Below are 25,154 nucleotides of genomic sequence, written 5' to 3'. Positions count from 1 at the left end.
GTTCACGTGACTCGGCCAAATTCTGGAAGCTCGGAAATTCTTCCCGCGTGGCATCGCGACAGCCCGGAAGTCATCTGGAGGTGGAAGTAGCTATCAATTCCATATCGCAAAAGGAGTCGCCAAAATGCAGCCAACACGACACCTCCTGAAGCGATCCGTGTGGAAGGGTGAGTCTCAAATACGTGATGTCGAATCGAACCTGGTGAACTGACAGCTTGCCTATAGGACCTCACATTGTCCCGTAAGGACTCCCTCCCCTCCCTGAACACTCCTCAATCGAACCACCCTCGAACCTGACCTTGATGTAAATAGTCTCCCCATCGTGCGCCCCGCCCCCGGACAGAAGGTTGTGCCCATCCGGACGCAGGCCCGTTCCGCCACCATCCTGCCCAATTTTGTCGGCCTCAAGTTCCAGGTCTACAACGGCAAGGCGTACATTGACGTTACGATTACGGAAGACATGGTCGGTCACAAGCTGGGAGAATTCTCGCCGTGCGTCGAATCGATCTTGCAATATTGAGGTTCTTGGGAGCTAACTATTGCCAGCACGAGAAAGCCCTTCATCTGGTCTAGGATGTAAGAAGCGGCGACGGTCTCGGGATTTCAAAAGTTCATCAGCATGCGGACGGCGTCCTGTCAAGGAGTGGATAGAACATTTGTACAACACTGTCAAGATACCAGCGATATATACTGTAGCATAAGAATTTGGGGCCTTGTGCCGATGACGATCCTCTGCTAGCCGAAGGGACGTCCATATCGTAAAACTTCGAGCACCTCTAACGTAGTGCTCGTCCAAAGCCGAACCTCCCGGTCATGTAAAACCCCGTTGACGCCATACCCAAGTCCGTCCAACGCCGTGGTATATGTACACCAGCCCAAAGAAATATTGGCAGCTCCCAGCTGCTCTGACCAACCCCCCTTATCGATAAAATTCGCTTCTCTTGACGTTGACTCCATACTCACCGACAGCCATGCCGAGATCCTCCATGGTAAGAACGGTCCTGTTCTGGCTGCCGCCCTGTCCACCACCGCCGTAGCCAGGTCTTTGGATACCAAGAGGACCTCCGCGACTTTGGTCCTTTGCGCCGGCTGGACCTGTGGGTTGGCCCGGGATAGGGAATCCTGCCGCAGCACCGAGGTTGCCCATGGGATTATTGGCATTGGAGTTTGACGCGCGAATGCGGCTGTACTGATATGCGTCGGCAGAGATATCGGCTATGAACTTTTGTGTTGCGAGAGCGAGCAGGCGCGCCAGGCGCGGGTCGGTCTGCGGTGGTGGGGGGAGGCCGGCCTTGGTCATGTAGTAGTTTGTGACTGCGTCAGGGATCTAAGCAGGTGTAAGCTGTCAGACAGTATTCGTTCCCCCACAAATTGTCTCCGAGACGTACAATGGGAGCATAGTCGTCCATCTTGGTCAAGAACTCGCGAAGAGACATGTCTTTGCGGGTAATGGCTTTGGGCTCTGGGCCGGGCGCGACTGCCTCGGGGACAGCCACGGCGTCAGCTGGGGCGGCGGCGGCATCGGTTGTCGTCTCTTGCGTGTTGGGCGCGGTGGGCGCCTGTTCGGCAGTCTCTGGTGCAGTGGTGGACATTGTGATCGCGGCGAGTGAAGAGCAGAGGTGTTTGTGATAATGCCGGATGGAAGGAAATCGAGTCAAGAGCGCGCGGTACCACAAGGCTGATGAGGCTGGTGATGTAAGGTGAAGTCGCCTTGCGTGAGACGCGGGAGTGGCGTCAGTGTCACGTGTCGCGCGCTCAGCCACATAAGTACCTTCCACGGTCCACCTCAGGTATGCGGCGCCCGGTCCTCACCTTCTCACTTTCGCTGTTCTCCGTATCCAATGTCAGCACGTCAACCAGCATCCGTACGCAGTACTCCGTATGGTCTGCCCATTTGAATTCTAGCACCTGATTTAAGCTTCAACAGGGGTACCTCACCGATCACGGTTGTGTTACAGGCAAAGTGATGGTTACGGAGCCATCCATATTACGGGCAAATGACTAGCTTTCTAAACATCCAACGACGCAGTACTTACTGGCTCTGCCAAGACGGGAAAATGCGTACGAAAAGGAGTATTTTACCGAGCTTTCAATTTTGCAACTGGTAAAGACCTCACGTCGTCGACACCTTCGCCTAGGTACGTCTGTCTTTCTGCAAGTCCCCTCATCGCTCTTCATGAAATGGCAACTCTTCTACCTTGATCAAAGCACCAAAGCTTACGACCACCTGATGTCAAAGACTTTGTAGCATGGCGATTTCTGTGGTCGTATTGCTAAGTTGTGTTACCATTTGAACCAAGGTCCGCACTGGCTCTCCACGTACCTAGGAACATAGCTCGAAACCCGCGGGGGCTCTGTCCTGCTATACGTGTCATCGTACGGGCAATCGTATGGAGAAGCATCTGAGGAAAGTTTTGTGCAAGGGGATGCTGCCAAGATTGATAATCGTGGATAGACCATGCTCCTGGAGGCCGCAGTATGCGGTCGCTATGACTCGTTAACCCGGCCAGCCTGCAATCTCATATAAGAAGCTTTGCTTGATATATGAACCGTATCTTGGGCTCACTTACGTGCATAGAAAGGCTGAACCCTGGCGCAGTAATTCGGGCGTTGTCGTTGTCTTCGATACCGAATTTCGGCCATCGGGAGGTATCTGTCGGCCGTGTTTTCTATGAAGTTGATCATTAATCGGAACCTTGGCACATGGGCTTCTCCGTCGGTGACGGGGTGATATTTCCATCTTCAGGTCCGTTAAGAGGTACGGATCGCCTCCTCAAGGGCTCATATAAACGATATAAAAGCCCAACATTTCCTCTTACTCAAGGTTGATTGCACAGTTCATCTGAACCCAACAAACCAGTTGAATATCCAAAAACTATCAAAATGCAATTCCCTTCATTTACTGTCGTTCTCGCTCTTTTCGGCCTTCTTGCCTCTCAAGCAGTAGCTCAGCAGGTTGTAAGTGAACATGCAATGCCCAATTAGGACTTGACCGAACAGAAACCCGCTAATACCCAATGCTCAATAGGAGTGCAATTGTACGTGAATACTTTGATCCTTCCCTCGATGTGCTCTAACTGATTTCATATAGCTTGCATAGCGGCGTGCGAAAGAAGGCCTGGCGTATGCTGGGGTGGGGACAACGTTGGCTACTGCAAGAACCTCTGTGGTCCAAACTGCCCCTGCACTTTCTAGAGGATGAATCATTGGGTTAATCGTTGGATGTATATATGTCATTGAAGCTTGATTAGATCCTTAAAAAATCAACGATCCAGCTAGTATACGACGGCTGTTCGACGAAGGCAGTACTGGACCCTTCTTTCTTGCAAGGTGCTGGTATTCGAAGTCGACCACGGCCAGGCCGGTGATCTTCAACGTACAGCACCGCCCCAGTGACATCATTGTCTGATCACTCAGAAACACTGCCTTTTGAATTCAATAGCTATACAGAAGCGTGTTATGATTGCCCGTGTGCAATAGTCTTCGGTTCTCCTTCATCAGCATCCATCTCAAGATCCAAGCCATTACCGCGGCTGCCACGGAGAAAGCAGCGCTGGACAGCATAGCCGTGGTATACCGAGGTGCGTCTGAGTCTGGCCAGAGATACTTCAAACAGTCAGGGAGGTTGCCGGGAATCATTCGAGATGGAATAGAGGGGCGGTGACTTACTGGGGTATAAATAGAACCGATGGTGGCGATGGTGTTAACCAAGGCGAGGGAAACTGCCTTCTTCTCCCTCGTTTGCCCACAGGTGCTTGAGGCCCAGCCGAGAATGATAGAGTTACATGCATAGACACCGCTTGCAAAGGTGCACATAGCGAAGTACCTCGCACCGACGTTCAAAGTACTACAGCCTAGGACGAAGCCAAAAACCGCGACAGCTTTGGCAGTGGTAATGTGCCAGACTCTTTCGTTGAAGTGACCTGACAAAATTCGTCAGTGGTGCGCACGTACGATTGTTCAGTGACCTCACCTGAGCTAGCAGCCCATGCTATGGTTGCAATGCCGGAGATGATGTAGGGGGGGCATGTCAAGGCGAGCGTAACGTTCCGGCCGAAACCCAGCGTTTCGACAATAGTTGGGAAGAAGTTCTTGTAACCCGATGCGCTGAGATGCAAATGTTGCATAGCCACCAGAACCCAAAGACGCGGATCCCGAGAGGCGTCATAAAGACCGGCCCAAGTGCTGGTACTCGCTTGAAGTTGGACTGTATCAGCTGCAACTCGGGACTGCGCCAGCTTCCTCTCCTCTTCACTGAGCCAGCGAGTGTCGAGCGGCTGGTCAGGCAATAGAAAGGCCGATGAAACCGCAACGATAAAGCTGATGACGCCTTGAAGTATGAACAGCCATCGCCATCCGCTTAGGCCAGCCACCTGGTTCATTTGAAAGACCCCTATGGCTATGAGACTAGAAAAAGCAGTGCCACATATGTTAGCCGTGAAGAGTATGGAAATTCGTGTTGCAATCTCCTTTCTGGTGTAGAAGATTCCTAGCAGATACAGAGCACCGGGGTAGAACGGCGCTTCCGTGATGCCAAGGAAGAACCGAGTCAAAAGCAGGCCTTTAAAGTCTTTTGTCACACCTGTCACGGTACTGACTATTGACCAGAGGGCCATAGTCGAAGCCATGAACCATGAGGGTCTGATTCGTGTTATCAACATATCTGTTGATCTTTGTCAGATTCCGCCCAGCAGAAAAGGGGGGATTAGAACGCACTGCTCGGGATTTGTCCCAGGATATATCCAACAAAGAGTATGGAAACACAAGTCTGGTATTCAGTCGAGGTCAGGTTAAGCTCCATCTCGATGCCATCTAAACGAGCTACGGTAATGGCGTTTCGATCGAGGTAACTGTCGCGAAGATAGTCAGGAAGAGTTTCTGCTTGGACATATCACCTACTGGTGTGCTTACTTGAACCAATACTGACAGTAAAGTGCAATGGTCAGCAATGATAATAGGACTGTTAAGACAGACCGTGAGTACCAACCATAACCCAAAGAACTGGCAAGATAATCCAGTCCAATTTCCGTACCAATCTTTTCTCAGCCGAGCTCATGCTCCTGCAAATTCCAGTCGGCTCAGTCTCTGGTGTGTCTGTATGGAATTTTGGCACCACCCTCATCTCCAGATGCTGGCATACGGCAACTTCATCTACTTTCGGTGCAGATGAAGACGCCTGCGCCTCAATATCAGGCTGTTTGGAAGTGGCCATGTTGAATTTTGCCTGACGAAAAGGTACACGGATTGGAAAAGGGAAAGAAAGCTCCCAGACTCTCACTAATCGCTGTCGGAATTACCAAAGAATCCCTGGTTCCCCTTTTTATACAGAACGCGTATCGAAGTGGTAGCTGCACCCCAAAGTATCTAACGGATGGCCTAGGTTTCCCCGCATTCTCCTGCACACACCCGCTAAGTAGTGTACATGTATGTTTTCGCGACATGCTCGAAAAGATGTACGGAACGCTTAGCCGGAAGCGCGTAGTTCAGCTAGGCCAATGATGGGCTGTTTGAGGCGACAAAGGCTCTACGATGGCTGGACGGAGCTCAGAGGACTTAGACAGGTGTCAACAAGGCGACGGAGGATCTTGGACACTCCTCGCAAGATTTAACCGACATCGACGGACTAACGCGGCTTAACACGGACAGTCACGGATGCCTTGCAAGGAGCTGACACTAGAAGAACATGCGGAGATCACTGCGACACGTTCTCAGACCAACGGTTTGCGTACTAAGGTGTTTGGCCGTGTATCTCTAACTGATATCTGGGAGGTTCCATAGAAAGTTGAGTGAGTCGATGTCGAACCCCTGGTAAAGCTGATTTGTGTTGTCACTGAAAGGGGCAATGCTCAAGTCAAATTGCAGAGCCCGCCAGATCCCGTTCTGATACATAGATACGCCATCATTGGTACTTTGGTCAGGCGGAAGAGTTGGCAGCGTGAGCCCAAATCCACTCAGGCTGTCTCGAGTATCGTTGAGCGCTCTCTGGGGTTCAGATATACACAAGAGATTCGACTTCAGGTATTGGGTATGTTGCTCAATGAGATGGGCGTATCTCAGTGCAAAATCCATGTCATCGGGCGGGTACCTTCCCAACGCAGTCACACATCGATCTAACGTCCGTAAGGCTGAAGGAGCATCTGTCGCTGGCGATCCGAGACTGAGGGCTTTTAGCAAGAAAACAGATGCAGATATCACGCTGATTCTGACACTTGCTGGTGCGTATGCAAGATGTAAGTGGAAAGATGTCTGGGTGGCAATGCACAGCACTTCGCTGCTATCCGACACGACCTCTTGCAAAAATCTTGCATCCTGGGCAGTCATGTAGCCGGCGAGACTGTCCTTTTCAATTCCATCTGCTCTGGCTGTCGCAGCTCTTCGTACGACTGCCTGTACCGATATGGCACCTATGCAAGCTCTGATGTGGTAGTACTCGATAGATAGTGATGTTCTCAGAGGCCCGGCTATGATTATGTATCCATATTAGCCATCTGAAGTGTTAGGGGGATGGAAAAACAAACCTTTGCAGTTTGCATCAAATGAAGCCTTCCATTTGGAAAGAGAGCTCAGGAAATGATCCAACAGATCTGGGTAGCCATCGCTCTGAAGCAAGCCTTCCAAATGTTCTACAGATTGGAAGAACATTGACGAAGCTACTTTGGAGAGACGGGTGAACTCGAGGTAGATATCCATGTATGAGGCCCATGAGACCTGTGAAGAATCGCCCATGTCTTTCATTGAAGATCGCGAGGCTGCGATGGACACACTTTCGGGGAAGACGGAGCTATACCCAAGTCTCGTTGCGGTTTGAGTCATGTAGGCATAAAGGAGCTTTTGAGCCCGAAACTTGCGACAATCTGCAACCTTTGACGCTGTATAGTTTGCGCGTTGGTCGCTTGATAATATTCCAAGCTCGTAGGCAAGATTCGTAGCAAGGCCAAGGAGCATCCACGACATCCTGCTCGCTCTTTTCGCAGGCTCAAAAACATCCTTGCGCCAACGAAGGAGGGGTTCCTCATCATTAGTTCGTCTCCGGTTCTCTCGGTCGTAATCTAGATCAATCAGCAAAGCATCCCAGCCCTCTGTGTCCGGAGGGAAATGGATGGCTCGAGGGTGCCAGTCCGAGATGAGCAGCAGACTCTCGATTGTGCCGATTATCCTCATCTTGGCGGTGGAAATCTTTTCTTGACCCAGAATAATGCGTTTGATCATTAGCTCACAAAATTGCCAAAGTCGATTATGTATCAAATGACTCCTGGAACTGCCACCTGCTCCCGGCAATAGGAAGAACCGGGATGAAATCATCAGGATAGTGCAACATAACATGGGTTCTTCGTAATCGAGGCTTGAGTGAGCAGTGTGGTTCCGAAATTGGTCGACGATGATAGGAGATAGTGGAGAGAGATATTTGAAGAAACTGGTCGATGTCAGTGAGAGCTGGCTACAATGAGCCCAAAGAGTTAAACCTTACAGATCAATGTATGTGACGGCTTCTTGCGATGTGAACCAGCCCTGTCTGACGAATCTGCACTTGTCCCACATATCAAGGGTATCGTTGCCTGGTTCAGATAGAGCCTGAATGATGAAACCCACCCCAACCTGACCTCCTGTTTGTTCTCTAGCGGGTACAGCGACGGGGACATCTTGCAAGGCGTGTGCTGGCGGTGCTGAAGGGGGACCAGAGGATGGAGATACTGTAGCATGGTGAAGTAGATTTGCGGCATCGGACAGCACATCAAGAGCGTCATTAGAGCCGGTTACAAGACTGGAGACAACCCTTTCTGAAAGTGAACTATCACGAAAAGAACTTTGACGCCACCCGCTTCTAAGGTCTTCGGTGACTGCTCTGGACAGAGGGGCCGCTGATGGCAAGTTTTCTTGGACTGGTGTATCAACGTTTTGTGGTGACTTGGCCAGACTGACGCCAGTAGGCTGCGGCATAATGGCATGTTCAGTCGCTCGGCAACTTTTCCAATTTGGCGGATCCCTATATTTCGAGGTTCTCGGACGTCGATCGAATCGACAATCGCGATGCTCACGTTTGCATTTGGCGCAAGGGGGCTCATCTCCCATAATGCATCTCACTTTGCGAGACCTACAGGTGTCGCAAGCAACGTACGTCCGCTTGAATCGTGGTGATCGGACTGAGGACGGCCCTGTATTGGCCTTATTTCCCGGCTCATTGCTCATGGCGACTCAACTTAAGCAACAGCCATTAAGTCGAGACAAGAGATTCGACTGGGTGCTGGACAAGTCAGCCCCAAACATCTCAATCATTCATGAAGTCTTGCTTGTCATCTTCTCTTACCCCTACCCGATGAGCCTATTGGAAGATCTAGGACACAATAACGGGTGCCCGCTCTCGATGCTGGTGTTCTGGAGGTTTGGTGAAGCAAGGAAAACAACTGCCGTGGAACCCCGCCCCGATCCGCTAGATAGCGCCAGTGCCCGCGACAGTCCGTGATTATCCGCTTCGGTCCGTCTTCGCTGTCTGCGCTGACATCATCCGAACTTTGCTCCTCTCGCCATTCGGAGGCACTGTTCCATCAGACTGCGATTCAGGCACAAGTCGAGTGTCACACGGCGTGCTTGCCGTCGTTTGAGGCTTCGAAAGTCACATTGATGGAGGATGCTACAAGTCTTCAACTCCGAGAACCGGGGGGAGTAGAACTCTGTGTATATAAGCCAGGAAAATCGCTTGATGCAAGCGTTACAACAGCATCAATATCGATAACCTGCCAGCTACCGAAGATTCTCATTGAAGCGATTTCTTACAGTCAAACATGTCTAAGTCCATCGTCAATACCACTCCTTACCCGTTTCAATTCGAAGCAAGCAATGGCCCGACCATCGAAAGACGCGACAAGAAAGCGACAGTGGACCTAGATAATTGTCGTGGAAGGATCCCGTCCCTCCAGGCAACCAAGATTCGAGCCTTGATGCAAGAGGCGCACGAAGACCCTTCAAAGATCCTTGCTCACGTCTGCAGCTACGATGCCTTGAGTTCAAGACTTTGTGAAGAGGCTGGCTTCCCTCTGGTCTTCCTTGCCGGGTATGCCATGGCTTCTGCGTTTGGTCTCCCAGATACTGGATACATCGCTTTCCAGGAAGTCGCTGCAAAAGTTCAGGAAGTTGTCAGGGAAGTCAAAGTTCCCGTCCTTGTGGATGGTGATACTGGATACGGCGGCCCGATGAATGTGAAGAGAACCGTTGAGGGGTAGGCTTGATTTTCGCTCGCCCAGAAACAGATACAGTGATCGCGCTGACTTTGTATATGCAGCTTTGCGGCCGCTGGAGCTGCGGGCATCATGATAGAGGACCAGTCTTGGCCAAAGAGTATGGCCAAACATGACCCGTGATGGAGAAGCTGAATATGTCTAATAATTCTGCAGGATGCGGCCACACTGCTGGCAAGAGCGTGGTCTCTAGAAGCGAGGCTTACGCCCGATGGCAGGCCGCAGTCGACGCCAGAGACGAGGGGGTGGACATGTGGATCATGGCCCGGACCGACAGTCTCATCCACGGATACGACGAAGCTCTCACCAGAGCCCGGAAGGCGATTGAGATTGGAGTGGATGCCGTCTTTGTTGAGGCGCTCCCCAATCGCGAGACCATGGAACGACTTCGGAAGGATCTCGACTTCCCTGTCTTTGCCAACATCATCGAGGGCGGTAAGACGGAGAACTTGTCTGCGCAAGACCTGGGTAAGCTCGGGTACTGCGGAGTTGCGTACCCGTGGACTTTGGTTGCTGCAAAGTTGAAGAGTACTCGTGAGGCTTTAGAGGCGTTGAAAGGTTCCTTCACTGTTGGAAAGCCCCCGACGATTCTGTCCTACGCCGAGGTCTGCGAGGGAATCGGGTTCAACAAGTACTTCAAGTTTGAGGAGCGCTACCAATATGAGGGGCGCACGAATGGAGCCAATGGCCACCAGTGGGAGGAATAAAAGAGGCTCTCGGCTTCCTGCATCCATGATTTACATCTTCTATGTGAGAGTTAGCGAACTCCATTTGACCCTGCCTTAACATCGTTTGCCTTTGAAAATGACCTACCTAGAGCAAAAGCTGTATATTTCGTGCTTCTCAGTAATGTGCATGGTGCACTGCTATTTTGCGCGCAACATTGGCAATAGCCTACTGTTGACACAGGTTCGAGTGAACGATAGTTCTTTCAATTGAGAAATTGCAGGAGTCTCGAGCCGGTTGCAGCCCAGGTTGTGGCTTGCCGACAGCTGCCAGACATGCTGGCATTGAAGTATAGGTACTGTACACGTACTTCTAATCCAGGTTCATCTGACTTATGTGTGAGTTGAGTTGTTTACCAGTCAATACTGGAAATAATACAAATATTCACAGGTTTCATCCAAGAAGATACATGTAAAACCTGGGCGAGAACTCAACAAGAATGGTTCGAGCAGTGTGACAGGTGAGATAAGTACTTACCAGTCTGCCTGGAGGCCCATCATTGTGTTTGCGACTTCAATCGGTTGTGGGATACGGCCGTCGCGGCTTAGCCGGCCTAAGCAGTCGAGGGCGAATCGTCGAGCGTCTGGGGGCGTGATGGATATCTCAGCAATGACCGATAAAGGCCAGATCAAGCATCTCGCTGTCACAGAAAACCGGTCTTCAGTTGTCTCTAGATACTCGCCACAACTGGCAAGTACCTCGATCACCAGAGTCGAGATTTTGCGTGTCGCGGCCTCCTGCATGGCAAAGCAGTCCGCACTGGCTGATATCGGCCCCTGAGCGAGGATCAAGGATGCCTGCATCCAAATGAGGTCGTTGAGAAACATGCGAATGATCCTCAAGGAGTTCCAGTACCGCAACGCTCGAAGGGAAGGATAGCGGAAAGACATGCCCTTGTATGTCATTGGTGCCCTCTCATACGGGTCCCTTGCCGTGAACCTCCATTCCGCCGAGACTTCTTGCCCAAGCTTCGCTGTCGCCGCGTCCAAATCCAGAGCTTCAACAAGGACGTCATGTCTCTCTGATTCCTCCAAATAGGCTATCCTTGACCGTAGCATGGCGACCCTGTCGAGAACAGGGGTGACTTTAAGAAAAGGATCGTTGTGATCAAGATACGGCTGCGCATCATCGTATAGCGCTATGAATCGGGTCGGAACAGGCGTTTTGCTGTGGGCGCAACTCGTGCGAATGTTATTTGCAGAGTGAACAAAAAGCTTGCGGCCGAGGGCGGTTTCGAATTGACGACTTCCACGCAAACGCAACAACTCTACGGATCCAAGCGTGTGTTGGTTCCAGCTATCCATAGACTGCTGCCCGGAAAAGACGATGGCCTCAAACAGTCCCAGGAGAAGCACGGCAGCTAGAGTGCTATCCTCGACTGCAAGTTTCGGAGAGCTAAGTGCTTGATTCGTTTGACATAGTGCGCTGGCGTATTGGACTCTAGCCAGCTTCATGAGTTTTGGATCCGATATCTTTAGCGACAAACTTGCAAAGCTGGCAGCCAGTATCGACGCTGACATGGCATCGTTTCCTATTAACCCATAAGGGCAGAGTTTAGGTAAATAATCAAATGGCGAAGTCGCAATATAGTCGGTCATGAAATAGGTGCGTGCTAAATCCTCGATAGGCGACGAGATTGATCGATAGCGAACCACCTCACCGTCGGAGGGTGGAGTTGAAGACGATGAACTTGATGGCGACCAGTGGTTGACCAAAGTCCCAACAGCCTGCCTTGGTGTGGCCGCAACGGTTGGAGTACCGCTCGAACTTGCATGTTGCTTCTGCGCATCTGCTTCCGCTACCGATTGCGTTTGCTGCTTCGTTTTGGCGGGCAAACGCCTCCTTGGTTTCCTATTCTGGACCTTAAAAGCAGCGTTGGCGGTTTCGTCTCTAAAGTAGAATTCTGAAGGATCCCTGTAGCCGGGGCAAACTATCTGCTTTCGGGAGCACTGGGTACATCCGGGCTGCAGGCGATCACACTGCAGAACGAGAACGGAAAGAGACAAATGTCAGCCTTGGCTCATATCCGAAGAGTGTGGTTCATGTTGGTTGTTATAACGCGCTATATAACAGCACAGAAGTGTGCGTGCCGTGGTGTCGTACAGACCGCCAAAGGGACTGACGGATCAAGGCTTGGGGCTGAAGATACGAGCGGACCAGTCGGAGGGGGGATTTAGGAGGAACAAGATGGAGTACGAACCCTGAGTCTTCCCTTGCGACAGGGGTAGCACGCCTCTGACGGCCGGCCCAAGAAGACCATTGTCAGTTTTCGGTTGGACTGGGGAAAACGAATCGTGTCGGACGGTGGTGCGTAGGGGCCGAGACACACTGCAGCAACCCTCAAGACAGAGACACACTGGCGATATCTTGAGGCAGATGGAGATGTGGTGTCGATACTTTCCTGATTGTGGCTGTGTTTGGGGGCCATCATTAACGTTGAAAGACCGTCGGGATACGGCCGGAAAAGCGGCATAAAGTCGTACATCTTGGCATTGTCGAAACACGATCCCCATTTGGTATGGTCGCGCTTTATGAACAAGCACAACTGGAGTTCAGTCTTCACAACTCCACAATTTAAGGCTTGTTTTCAGGTGGCGCAACGGATAATTCAACTGGAACGCGAAGTTGCGGGATCCAAAGAAGGTCAATAAAGAAATAAATTTACGCCAAGCTCCTATCGACCGCGGAGAGTACCAAATGCTATTCTAACAGTCAAGCACTGCTTTCGGGAGATAACCAAGACATTTTAAACAGAGATACAAGAACAACATGATAATTACAAGGACAAAATCTCAAAAGCCCAGAGAAGCAAGCAAGCCTGCTTGCGATTCCATCGTCGGATGCTGAAGAAGTTGCTCAAGATCGAGAAACACGTCCAGGCTTTCATATATGCCCTTCAAAGCCACAGCGACGAGGTTGTCATTCCACACCTCGAACATGGAGGTAGGGGTTTCTTCTGACGATGTGTCTCGGGAATGGGCCTTTTGCAGCAAGCTCCACGCCTGAATGACGACGGCACGTGCATGCTTGTCAGGACTCTGCATGTCGGAAGACGCGACAGACTCATCATCATTGCCAGATGGGCCGCCCGGCAAGAGTGGCGCATTGTTCGTCCTGGTCTTTTGGCTTCGAGTGTCAGGAAGCGGTGCTTCCGAGTCCCAGTGGTGGCCGAAGTGCTCAATAGCGACACACAGTGCCTGCAGAAGAGTCTCGGCGGTGTTGTGGTTGATCGTATTGAGGGCGTGGGTAAGCTCAATACTCAAAAGGCCCTCCGAGGGGCGGGAAGTCGTGATGATCCAGATAGCAGCAGCGTTCGAGGTACCTCCCTTGGCGCTCAGCTCAAAAGGTAGGTCAGGCGTTGTCTCGTTCAGCTCGGCGGCCAATGGGATATTCTGGTGCTGGACGATGGACGCGCCCGCGAATGAAGTTCGGGCTGGCCACGACGTGGCTCCCGTGATGATGCGACGGAATCCAACGTGCTCATGCTCCATGCTCTTGGTGTGCTGAGCGTGGACGGCTTGCAGGAAAGTGCGCGTGCTGGTATCCTTCAAGATGTTGTTGACGCGGACAGGAGACAGATTGACGCAAGGTCCCACCACAGACTCGATGCCAGGGACCGGAGCGAAGCGACCGGACACGAGACAACCAAAGACAACGTCAGATAGACCCGAGTGCTGGGCAAGGACGATGGCCCAGGCGGCCTTGAGAACGCTGGCAAAAGTCACGCTGGCCTGAGAAAGATTTGGCAAGGTCACAAGCCGAGTAATGTGACCCTCAATTCCGTCATTGGCGGTGATGGCAGCAGGGGTGATGACTGGAGTCATCTGCGAGTCGTCAAGGAGGCGTCGCCAGTATGACAAGGACTGCCGATAAGGAAGAGCCTGGATACTGGAAGAGAACTTGGCGAATGAGGTTTCTGGAGCTAGCTCACTACGCTTCAAGGCCTGAGAAAGCGTCTGAAGGAGAAGTGGGAAGGACAGGCCGTCGTAGTGCGTGTGAGCAAGTCTCATGACGAGTTGGGTTTGCGAGGCAGACTCGACGATGAAGAACTTGGTAGGAATTTCATCCGAGTCCAAGCGACGGGCCTCGTCAGTCTCGATCAAGCGTGTCGTGAAGGAGACAACGTCATCTGAAGTAACGCGGAAGAACTCGAAAGCGGGCTGGAAGGAGGATTTCGAAGCAGCAAGCTGCCAGAGCCGGCCGTTGGCGAGCTTGAGCTTGGTGCGAAGGATCGAGTGATGCTGAACCAGTTGTGTGCAGGCGTTGCGGATGCATTCATGACTAAAGCGATCGAGGAAGCGGAGGACGAAGTAGTTGACGAAACCGCGGTTTCGGAGCTGAGAGAACTCAAATGCAAGAGCCTGGAAGTCTGATGCAGGTGTGATGTGGTACTCGGCTGGACTGCTTGAAGAAGCCTGTGCCGTGGAAGACACTTCGGTACGAATGGCGATGTTGTCGGCGATGGCACCTTGCAGGGCTTCATCATCGGTATGCTCAGCGTCTGGAGTGAGATCTTGACTACCGCCAAGATCCGACCACTCATCTGTCGAGGACGACCCATCTGTGCGATCTTCATCCCCTTGGAGATGACGACACAAACTGGCCAAGACGGGATACTTGAAGACATCAGAAACACGGAGCGTGAGACCAACCTCAGCCAGAATTGGCACCAGGCGCATAGCCGTGATGGAATCACCTCCAAGACGGAAGAAACTGTCCCGGATGCCAATTTTGCTGGTATCAAGTCCAAGGACCTGTGCCCAGGCAGACACCATGCTCTTCTCTAGAGAAGAGCGAGGAGCTTCCTTGACACCTTGAACGCCACGAAGAAGTTCTAGTTGCTCGACAGTAACATCTGCGACAATGGCCTGTAGCCTGCGGCGATCGACCTTGCTCGACGAGGTGAGCGGGATTGAGTCAAGAGGGATATAGAGCGTTGGAATCATGTACTGCGGCACTGCATGAGACATCTCCACGGTTGCCTTCGACCAAGATTGAGCGAAGGCTTTGACTGCTTCGCCGTCGAGCGGAAGCATAGCTCCAAGGGAGTTGCCCGATGCCCTACTGCTCAAAGGAACGATAAAGGCGACCAAGGCCATGGAGTCGTTCTTCTGCTGGGGGAAGCTGACGATATCGGCAACGACGTGGCACTCAGGCAGAGCGCGACGCATATGATGTTCAACTTCGCTGAGCTCAATGCGCTGGCCCCTGAGCTTGGCTTGGTTGTCCTTTCGGCCAATGAACAAGATGCCACCGTCTGAGTCGTACCTTACAATGTCGCCAGTCTTATAGAAGCGTCTGGCCCTGCTGCTAGGATTGGGTAGAGCTTGAGTCCAGGCAAGGTCCTGTACGAAGGCGGCGCGGGTCTTCTCTTCCTGGTGGAGATACCCGCGAGCAAGGCATGGTCCCTCAATGAGAAGCTCTCCAGGCGCACCAACGGGCGCCAGCTTGTTCGGATCTTCGGGGTCCACAATCCAGCAGATACAGCCAACACCTCTTCCAATGCGTCCAGGCTTGTGGTTGTTGGACTCCAATACGCACACAACGGTGCACTCGGTCGGGCCATAGCCGTTACTGACACGGCGGCCCTCCCATCGCTGAATATCTGAGCTTGTCACAACCTCAGCACCCAGTGCAATTGCCTTGATAGCCGGGACCTCCTTGGGACGAAGGAGAGAAGCAACTCGGGGGGAGAGAGCAGCGAAGTTGACGCCGTACTTCCGGACTGCTGCATTCAGATCTTCTGAAGCTTCCTCCGGAGATGGGATGCAGACGCAAGCCCCAGCGAGCAGTGTGCCAAGTACCTCGAGCACAGAGGCGTCGAAAGTGTAAGAGGCGAATTGCAAGACTCGACTCTTGGAAGTGATTCCCATGGCGGAGCCGTGGGCCAAAGTGCTGGAGGCTGTAGCAGAATGAGACACCATCACTCCCTTTGGCACACCCGTGCTTCCAGACGTGAAGACAACATACGCCAAGGAGTCAGGTAAAGAGACACTGTGAGCAGGTGGCGGCGTGGTCTCTTTCTCCTCGGTCGAGTATTCCAGTGACGCTGGGAAGACTGGAGTGACAGATAGATTTGCCAATGAGGGAAGTTTTGCCAGCTCAGGTGAAGTGAGAAGGACGCTGATCCTAGCTTCTTCGACGATGAACTTGAGACGGCTTTCCGGCTGAGCAGCATCCAGAGCAACGAACGCACCGCCCGCCTTGAGGATACCAAGCATGATGACTGGAATCCATTTGGACTTCCCGTGGCTAAAGGCAACCACAGTCTCGGCGCCAATGCCAACTCCCATGCCGCGGAGGCGATGGGCCAAGCCATTGGAGAGTCTGGTCAAATCGGCATATGACAAGTCGCCATCCCAGGCACTGACAGCGGGTGCCGAGGATGGGTTGCGACCAATGATGGCGTACACGGCCTCTCGTGCTCCAGCTGGAGGACCACGAGCGTTCCATGCCTGGATCTGAGACAAGTCTGACCTGCCGGCCAGGTTCAACGCCGAGATGGGAACGTTGGGATTTTGGTCGAGGAGTGAGGCGGCATGCCCGATCTGGTGCAAGATGCGGCGCATCTCCGGGGGATCAATGATGCGACTGTCATAGGTGGCAGACAATTCAAGCTCATTGCCCTCGACCGTCGCTTCAATGCCTAGTGGGTAAGTCTGAGGAGAAGCAGTCTCATCGCTCCTGAAGGCGTTGCTGAGCTGGTCACCAAAGAGACTCTCGCAAGCAGGGCTATCGTCGTCTCTCTCAGGCTGGACGACAAAGATGCTCTGAAATTGACACGCTCTCTTGGCCGACTCACTGATCTTGGCAATGTTGACCAGGCCCATCTGCTCAAAAGGCATCATCTCCGTGGCCTGGCGCTGGGCGTTATGGAGGAGCTCCTCTGCTGTCATATTGGCATCCCAAAACAAGCGGACTGGTACAGTTGTGATAGTTGGGCCAACGATAGTCTCAACACGAGGGACAGGAACATTGCGGCCACTCAATGTTGTGCCAAAGACAACATCAGAGGAACCGGTGTACGTCCCAACGACGATGGCATATGCTGCACGTAGCAGAGTCGAGACGGTAACTCCATCGCGTTGCTGTGACTTCCAAGACAGATTCACTCTCTCTGACCTGTCGGCTCGGAACTCCAGAGAAGATCCATGAGGAACGGCAGGGAAAGGAGAAGCGCCTGCCTCGTCAAAGTAAGACTTCCAGAATGACTGAGCAGCGGTGGCATCAACTCCCTGGATGTGCTTGATGAATGTGTTGAAAGCAGGAGCCTCAGGGAGCATCACTTCCATGTACGCTGTGGCAACGGCCTCCTTAATGATGGGCATCGACCAACCATCATACATGGCGTGATGAGCAGTCCAGATGAAGATAGCATCATCTGTCGGATTGGTCGGCAACACAAGACCGTACCTGCTGAGAGCCGTACCCAAACCCATTGTCTCCTTCTCATCTTGGGCAAGGTACTCCTCCAAAGAGGATGCCGTGCGCCATCGCATTGCCTGTTTCGTGCTGATTACGGCCTGGAGAGTTCCATAGGTATCCAGGTGCACCAGTTGGGTGCGAAGAATGGGGTGAATGTTTGCGACGTACTCCCACGCCTTCTGGAACCGGCTCACGCGAATGCTTCGAAGGCGGAAGATCTCACGAACGATGTAAGACCCCTCCTCCTTGACTGAGAGCGAGATGAGACCTTGCTGAAGTGGAGTGCATGGATACAAGTCCTCGAGGGCCTCGGGAGCCACACCGCACTGCCGGGCAGCCTCTTGATGCATGAGAGTGTCGTATGCTGGGATGAGGGAAAATGGTGCAATGACCTCAATCTCATCGCTCTCATTGCTACTGCACCGGCAAAGATTCGCCAAAACGGGCGTCTGGAAGATGTCGGACACAGTGATGGAGATGCCGACTGATCGCGCAGCTGTGACAAGCTTCATCGCAGAGATGGAGTCTCCACCGAGACGGAAGAAGCTGTCATTGATGCCAATGCTCTCAGGGTCCAGCTGGAGAACGGTTGACCAAGCGGATTGCATGCGCCGTTCGACATCGTTACGAGGTGCAACCTTGGGTCCGTCGCCTGTTGCTCCGCGCTGAAGGGCTCGCAAGGTGTCGAGGTGCTTGTGGGGGATCTTGGCTGCGATGGCCTTGAGCTTTTGCCGATCCGTCTTTCCGGAGACCGTGAGAGGCATCTTGGAGATGGGGATGAAGATTGAAGGGACCATGTAAGGTGGCACTGAGCGAGCCAGCTCAGCGACAGCGGTTGAGGCAGCTTCTCCGACCTGCTTGAGTGAACCAGCGCTTATACCGGCGTTGCTCTCGATGTTCACGTCGACGCCTTCAAGGACGACAAAGGCAGCGAGGGCTTTGAGCATGCTACTGCCAGCCTTTTGCTGCTGGAGATCGACAATGTCTGAACGAACAGTAGCCGACGGCAGAGCGCGGCGAATGTGGAAGTCAATCTCCCCAAGCTCGATCCTCTGACCACGAAGCTTGACCTGAGTATCCTTGCGTCCGAGGTAGATGAAGGAGCCGTTGCTTGTCTGCCGTACCATGTCACCCGTTCTGTAAAAACGGCGCGTTGCCGAAGGCTCGTCGCTGAGTGCCCAAACAGGACTGAAGATAAAAGACTCTGCCGTGCGCTCGGCATCGTTCAGGTAACCAATGGCAAGACTGGGCCCTTCAATGAGGAGCTCACCAGCACACCCGATTGGTACCAGCTTGTCGATGTTGTCAGCATCGACGACCCAGGCACGACAGCCAACAGCGTGACCGATGCGACCTCCGTCCCGAAGATCGGGGTTGACGACACAGACAACTGTACATTCTGTAGGTCCGTAACCATTCTGGATGCGACATTGACTAGACCACCGTGATATATCGTTGTCGGTGACTTGCTCGGCGATGAAAATGATGGAGCGAAGTGAAGGCGTGTTTTCTGGGGACAGCAGCGCCAGAACGGACGGGGTAAGCATGACGGTATTGATGGAGTAGGAGTTGATAGCTGCTGCGAGATCATCCACACGTTGAGCATCTGAGGGCATACAGATACAGCCGCCGGTAGCAAGCGTTGTGAAGATCTCAAAGATGCAAGCGTCAAACGTCAGTGATGAGAACTGTAACGTGCGACTGGAGGAGTCGACCCCAAATCGCTCAGCATGAGCCATCATACTCGAAGATGCCGCGCGGTGACTGATCATGACACCTTTGGGGACGCCAGTACTGCCGGAAGTGAAGATAACGTAGGCAAGATCTTCAGGCGACGAGATGACTCCCTTGACGAGGGCATCACTGCCAGAAGCTCTGTGCCGCTTAACAAATGGAGCGGCGGTGTCTGCCAAAGCAACAAGCTCCGAGGTGCATAAAACATTGGGTGTGTTCTTGAACAGTCGAGTCAAACGCTCCTCTAAGCCCTTGGAAGTCAAGACAAGACGAGCTTTCGATATCTTTATGATCGTTGCAAGTCTGTCATCCGGCTGGGCTGGGTCAAGAGCAACAAAAGCCGCGCCAGCCTTGAGGATTGCGAGTGCCGAGACGATGGCCCATCGAGACTTCTCGAAGCACAACAATACCATTTCGCCTTGACCACTGCTACCAACACCGACACTGCGAAGTCGACCGGCAACTTGCGAAGATGCAGACTCAAGTTCCGCGTACGTCATCTCTCCGTCCCATGCACTGATGGCAGGTCGTGTGGCATTGACGACGGCGGCAGCACCCACAAGGTCGTGCATAGTCTTGTGAATGGGATTGACTCGTCCCTCGTTCCACTTGATGACCTGCTCATGATCAACTGGGTTGATAAGATGGAGATCACCGATTGGCTTGTCGAGGTGCTCAATTACGACGAGCTGCGAGAGAATGTGCTTGAACTGCTGCGCCATTCCAGAAACGAGGAAAGAGTCCAGTAGCTTCGGGTCGTAACTCATTCGAAGGGTAACGGTCTTCGATGAAGCCTCCATGACGCACTCGACCAACAATGGCTGGGTGGTGAACTGGGCCGAAGTGTCCTCGGAAGCGTCGTAGAGCTCCATGATACTCGCGACAGCTTCATCTTCCTCACTGTCGTCCTGTTGGACAACGAAAAGGGTACCAAACTGACAAGCAGCTTGGGCGTCCTCATGGAGACGAGAAATGTGTTGCAGGCCTGTCTGCTCAAAGGGAATCATAGTTGTGGCATCTTGCTGCACTGACTCGAGCAAGGAACGAATGGTGGTGCTTCCGTTCGAATCCCAGCGGACACGGACAGGAACAGTAGCAATGGTCGGGCCACTCATTCGATCGATGCCAGGAACAGGTGCGTTGCGGCCGTTGACTGTCATGCCGAAGACCACATCCGAATTGCCAGTGTAGCTTCGCGTGAGCAGAGCCCAAGCAGCGCGTAGAATGGTAGACGAAGTGATGCCATCAATCGCGTTGACCGAGAAACCCATACTCTGGTCATGCGTCGCACTAGGTTGGGCAGTCTGGTTCGGGAGGAGTGAAGCAGGGAAAGTGGTACTCGGCCCCTCGAGGTAAGACGACCAGAAGGTGTCTGATTCGGTCTTGTCCAACCCATTCAGATGCTTGATGAAGGCATTGAATCCTGGAATGTCCGAGTCTCCGCGCGAGTTCTTATTGTATGCCTTTGAGAGGTCGCTGAGGAGAAGTGGGAGCGACCAGCCATCATAGATACAGTGGTGCAGCGTCCAGACGAAGAAGAATCGGTCATAATAGGGGATGATGGCATATCGGCTGAGAGGTGCCCCAAATTCGACCTCACGAGAGTCGTCGTGGGCGATGTAGTGGTCAAGGTCGATGCTGGTGTCCCAAGAGAGTGACCGAGTGGTGATGGCTTGATACATGTTGGAGCCAACACTGACGATCCGTGTCCGCAAGATCGGGTGCGCCTGGACAACCTGCTCCCAAGCCTGATGAAAGTCGGCCATGCGGATATCATTCGACAGTACCAAGACTTGACGCATGATGTACGATCCATGCTGCTTCGCGGAAAGCGACATGAGTCCCTCCTGAAGAGGTGTGCAAGGATAGACATCCTCGACCTCCTCAGGTCGTACACCACATTGCTTGGCTGCCTCAACAATGATTGATTCCTTCTCGCCTTGGTCAATGAGAGAGAAAACAGGAATCTTTTCGATCTGAGACTGTTGGTCACTCGCGGCGGCTTGAGAAGCCAGATCCCTCAAGATGGGAGCGCGGAAAACGTGGGCAACCGAGATGGGAAGACCGAACTGACGTGCAGCCGGGACCATCTTCATGGCAGTAATTGAATCTCCGCCAATTCGGAAGAAGTTGTCGTCGAGACCAATGGTCTCAGCCTTGACGCCAAGAACTCCAGCCCAGACCGTCTGCATGTTGACTTCAGCTTGGGACTGCGGCTGCTCCTTGACATCCGAGGTTCCCTGCAAGAGGGCAAGGTCTTCAGGACTCAGTCCTTGCGCAAGTGCACGAAGCTTTCGCCGATCTGCCTTGGCTGAGATTGTCAAGGGCATTCTGTTCATGGGAACAAACAGAGTTGGGACCATGTAAGCTGGCAGAGAGCGCGAGAGATCTGCGATGAGCTTGGGTCTGATGGTAGCCAGCTTCTCCACAGTCACAGCATCTAGACATGTAGTTACCTCGGCAGACTGCTCCTCGTCGTTGGGGAAGACGATGAACCCGACGAGGGTATCTGGAGCCTGACTGTTGGCCTGCATCGTGGCGATCTCGGCAGATACATCGAACTCTGGGAGTGCCTGAGCCAGCTGATGCTCGATTTCACCAAGCTCGACGCGCTGGCCTCGGAGTTTGATCTGCGTATCTTTGCGACCATGGTAGAAAACAGCACCCTCGTCGTTGGCGTGCACAAGATCACCAGTCTTGTAGAAGCGACGTCGTCTTCCCGATCCGTCATTGGACCAAGCCGGGTCGAAGATGAATGACTTCGCGGTGCGCTCGGGATCCCCGAGATAGCCACGAGCAAGGCCCGGCCCCTCGATCAGAAGCTCGCCCGGCGCACCGACAGGAACGAGCATGTCATGGTTGTCAGGATCAACGACCCAAAGGTTGCAGCCCACACCTTTGCCGATGGGAGGCTCCTCGTTGCTGCGTCGGTTGAGAGGAATAAGGGTAGATGTGACCGATGCCTCCGTACAACCATATGAGTTGAGGAGATTGGTGCTCTCAGGCCATCGGCTGACATCACTTCCGTGAGATCGATCGCCTCCAAGGATGATGGTCTTGAGGGATGGAACCTCTTCAGGAGTGAGAAGTGAAGCAACCTTGGGGTTGAGTTCGGCCCAGTTGGTCTTTGTCCGACGGATCTCACCGGCTAGGTCGTTGATTCGTGATGCTTCCGACGGAATGTGGAGGGTAGCACCTGCAAAGAGGGTACAGAAGATCTCTTCCGAGCTGGTATCGAAGCTGTAGGAAGCGAATTGCAGAACCTGTCCGTCGGATCGCAACCCGCTGTCACGACCAAACTCGAACATGGCGGAGCAGAAAGCCCAATGCTCCGTCACACATCCCTTTGGAGTGCCCGTCGATCCGGATGTGAAGATGACATACATAGCGTTTTCTGGGCTGCCATTCGGTAAGGGCCTTCTGGGGAGTGGTAGCTTCAAGATGGAAGCGTCACAGACGACAAGAGTGTTAACACAGCCCGATGGGAACAGTGACTCAGTGGATGGCGCCACGACAGCAACCTTGGCGCCGAGCTGCCGGACAATGACTTCTTTCCTGTCGAGAGGATGGGAGGGCTCGACGACAGCAAAAGCGCCACCAGCCTTCAAGACACCCAGCATCGCGACGACAGCCCAGATGGACTTCTCGAAGCAGATGGGGACCAAGACATCCGGGCCAACTCCGAGGGCATGGAGATGACCTGCAAGGCGGTCCGACGCATCGTCAAGCTGAGCGTAAGACATCACACCGTCCCAAGAGCTAAGGGCAGTGTGATACGAACGCAGCCTGGCTTGGTGGCGAAACAAGTCATGAGCCTGCCTCCTGACAACCGTTGGCGGTATCGCGTTCCACTCCTGGATCTGATAAACATCTGCATCTGTGACCAGGTTCAGAGACGAAACCCGGGACTGGGAATTGCTGCTCAGGTACAAGACCGTCTGCTGGAAAAGAGTGACGATTCGCTCTAGTCGCTCCTCATGCAGAACACGGCTGTCGAAGGTGGCAATGACGCGCAGTTGATGCTTACCCATCTCGCACTCGATCGATAAAGGATGGTCATCATATTCTGATGACTTGTTGCGATCCTCGACTCCAAAGACTTCTTCCAGTCTAGTCTGGTCGGCAGTTGGAGGAGGCTGTACCAAGAAGAGACAAGAGAACTGGCATGCTCCTCGAGCATCCGAGCTGATGCGCGAGATATTTTGTAGACCGGTTTGCTCAAAGTGGCGCATGTCGGACTCTTGATGTTGAACGGCCTCGAGGAGTTCCATGATTGTCATCTTCGGCTCCCAGCGAATGCGAACTGGAACGGTCGCGATGGTTGGGCCGGTGATAACATCGAGGCCGGGAATAGTAACCGGGGTATTCCTGCCACTCAAAGTGTTTCCGAAGATGACGTCCCGAGAGCCGGAATACCTGCCCGCAACTATAGCCCACGCCGTTTTCAAGAGTGTAGATGCATTTAGACCATTTGTCGACTTCCAAGTCCAAGGAAAATCGCGCACCACGGTCGAGTCAGGCTTGAGCGTAGAGATGGAAGATGGGACCGACGGGAAGAATGACAAGTCTGGCCCATCGAGATAGGACTTCCAGAAAGTCTGGGAAGCATTGGCATCGATGCTTTTGACGAACTTGATGAATTTACCAAAAGGGGGAGAAGGGGCAACGTTCTGGCCGATGTAAGCTCTCCAGAAAGCGTCTTGGATGATGGACATTGACATTCCGTCGTAAATGGAATGGTGAACGGTCCAGGCGAAGACTGGGCTCCTCTGCACCCCCGAGTCCATGTCGATCAAGGCATATCGGCAGAGCGGCGTGCCGAAGGTCATCGGCTGTTGCGCGTCTCCGGCCAAGTACGCATCTAAATCGTTTCCGAAGCTCCAAGACAAAGGGCCTCTGACCACAGCCTGGAGCATCCCTTGGTCCGCGGTGTTGACAAGTCTGGTGCGGAGAATGGGATGTGCGAGGGCCGTGATATTCCATGCCTCCTCGAATTGGAACATGTTGATATGGCTGGGCAGGTTGAAAACCTTCCTGCTGATGTAGGCCTCTGAGGTGTCATGCTTGGACGACAGTGAGATCAGGCCTTCTTGCAGAGATGTGCATGGGTAGAGGTCTTCGACGTCCGCGGGAGAGGTGTTGCATTGCTGAGCAGCTTCCCGGCGTAACTCCAAAGCAGCATCAAGCGGAACAAGTGAGAATGGCGCCACCTGCTCCTCAAATACTCCTGTCGATACTTCTGATGCAAATTTAGCTAGATCGGAAAGCTTTGGGTACCTGAAGAAATCCGACAGGCCCAACGACAAACCAATGGCTCTAGCCGCGCTGGCCGTTTTCATTGCAGCGATGGAGTCTGCGCCAAGCTCGAAAAAGGAAGTATTCTTTCCGATCAAGGTGGGTTCAATGTCGAGGGTCAAAGACCAGACTGATTGCAATTGTTGCTCCGCCTCAGTCTCCGGTGCTTCAACAGCCCCCTGGGCACCACGAAGGATTGTCAATTGGCTTGATGATAGTCGCTGTGCCAATAGTCTGAGGACGCGACGATCAGTCTTCCCAGATACCGTTAGAGGTACCGAGGAAATGGGTATGAGAACAGCTGGAATCATGTAGGCGGGCAAGAAACGGGAGAGCTCGGCTGTAACTCGCGCCTTAGCTTCTGCCGCGGCAGCGAGTTGCTGTTCGCTGGGCTGTTCTCTATCAGATCCCGGGAACACCACAAAGGCCACCAGGGTAGCTGAGCCCTTGGATGATGCCAAATCCTTGACGACTTCAGCAACAGGTTCTTGGCCGGGAAGACTCTGGCTCAGATGGTGTTCAACTTCGCCCAGCTCAATACGGTGACCTCTCAGTTTCACCTGAGTGTCTTTTCGACCGAGTAGAATCAGAGTTCCGTCAGCTTCATACTGTCCCAGGTCTCCTGAGAGATAGAACCGAGCCGTGTTACGGTTCGGGAATCTGCTACGCCAATTGGGCTCGTCGATGAACGCTCGTCTGTCGACCGGTCGGTAGTAGCCTCTGGCAAGTGCAATACTTTCG

At 53.1% G+C, this 25,154-nt stretch overlaps 8 protein-coding genes across 8 annotated transcripts; 2 read left to right on the top strand and 6 right to left on the bottom strand.

Moving 5' to 3' along the window:
• Positions 1–124: 124 nt before the first annotated feature.
• On the top strand, positions 125–580 carry BDZ83DRAFT_582160 (37S ribosomal protein S19; the record flags this gene model as incomplete). Its single annotated transcript, XM_060505526.1, has 4 exons — positions 125–167; positions 226–241; positions 313–492; positions 547–580. 4 exons carry the CDS (start codon positions 125–127, stop codon positions 578–580), a joined length of 273 nt encoding a protein of 90 aa, XP_060362935.1.
• Positions 581–919: 339 nt separating this feature from the next.
• BDZ83DRAFT_754021 (transcription initiation factor TFIID 23-30kDa subunit-domain-containing protein) lies at positions 920–1,592 on the bottom strand (the record flags this gene model as incomplete). Its single annotated transcript, XM_060514424.1, has 2 exons — positions 920–1,327; positions 1,389–1,592. 2 exons carry the CDS (start codon positions 1,590–1,592, stop codon positions 920–922), a joined length of 612 nt encoding a protein of 203 aa, XP_060362934.1.
• Positions 1,593–3,435: 1,843 nt separating this feature from the next.
• Positions 3,436–5,056, bottom strand: BDZ83DRAFT_582114 (major facilitator superfamily domain-containing protein; the record flags this gene model as incomplete). Its single annotated transcript, XM_060505523.1, has 6 exons — positions 3,436–3,606; positions 3,670–3,923; positions 3,974–4,663; positions 4,717–4,850; positions 4,912–4,922; positions 4,988–5,056. The coding sequence occupies 6 exons, from the start codon at positions 5,054–5,056 to the stop codon at positions 3,436–3,438; spliced, it is 1,329 nt and encodes a 442-aa protein (XP_060362933.1).
• Positions 5,057–5,751: 695 nt separating this feature from the next.
• Positions 5,752–7,938, bottom strand: BDZ83DRAFT_582037 (uncharacterized protein; the record flags this gene model as incomplete). The annotated part of the gene is made up of 3 exons (XM_060505515.1): positions 5,752–6,461; positions 6,519–7,414; positions 7,469–7,938. 3 exons carry the CDS (start codon positions 7,936–7,938, stop codon positions 5,752–5,754), a joined length of 2,076 nt encoding a protein of 691 aa, XP_060362932.1.
• Positions 7,939–8,780: 842 nt separating this feature from the next.
• BDZ83DRAFT_582091 (Pyruvate/Phosphoenolpyruvate kinase-like domain-containing protein) lies at positions 8,781–9,940 on the top strand (the record flags this gene model as incomplete). The annotated part of the gene is made up of 3 exons (XM_060505522.1): positions 8,781–9,214; positions 9,278–9,333; positions 9,390–9,940. The coding sequence occupies 3 exons, from the start codon at positions 8,781–8,783 to the stop codon at positions 9,938–9,940; spliced, it is 1,041 nt and encodes a 346-aa protein (XP_060362931.1).
• A 492-nt stretch (positions 9,941–10,432) lies between these two features.
• On the bottom strand, positions 10,433–12,219 carry BDZ83DRAFT_582071 (C6 zinc finger domain-containing protein; the record flags this gene model as incomplete). Its single annotated transcript, XM_060505520.1, has 3 exons — positions 10,433–11,686; positions 11,822–11,938; positions 12,160–12,219. The coding sequence occupies 3 exons, from the start codon at positions 12,217–12,219 to the stop codon at positions 10,433–10,435; spliced, it is 1,431 nt and encodes a 476-aa protein (XP_060362930.1).
• A 373-nt stretch (positions 12,220–12,592) lies between these two features.
• BDZ83DRAFT_627943 (uncharacterized protein) lies at positions 12,593–21,741 on the bottom strand. Its single transcript, XM_060508669.1, has one exon. It carries the CDS (start codon positions 21,650–21,652, stop codon positions 12,752–12,754), a length of 8,901 nt encoding a protein of 2,966 aa, XP_060362929.1. The 5' UTR covers positions 21,653–21,741; the 3' UTR covers positions 12,593–12,751.
• BDZ83DRAFT_675206 (uncharacterized protein) lies at positions 21,738–24,623 on the bottom strand (the record flags this gene model as incomplete). The annotated part of the gene is made up of 1 exon (XM_060511148.1): positions 21,738–24,623. A coding segment is annotated over exon 1 (2,718 nt), but the record flags the coding sequence as incomplete, so codon positions are not given.
• Positions 24,624–25,154: the final 531 nt, after the last annotated feature.

This window comes from Colletotrichum acutatum (assembly GCF_030867785.1).
Source record: "Colletotrichum acutatum strain CBS 112980 chromosome Unknown BDZ83scaffold_73, whole genome shotgun sequence".
NCBI classification, from domain to species: Eukaryota; Fungi; Ascomycota; class Sordariomycetes; order Glomerellales; family Glomerellaceae; genus Colletotrichum; species Colletotrichum acutatum.
The sequence above is the reverse complement of the archived record's forward strand: the minus strand, read 5'-3'. Positions and strand labels throughout refer to the sequence as shown.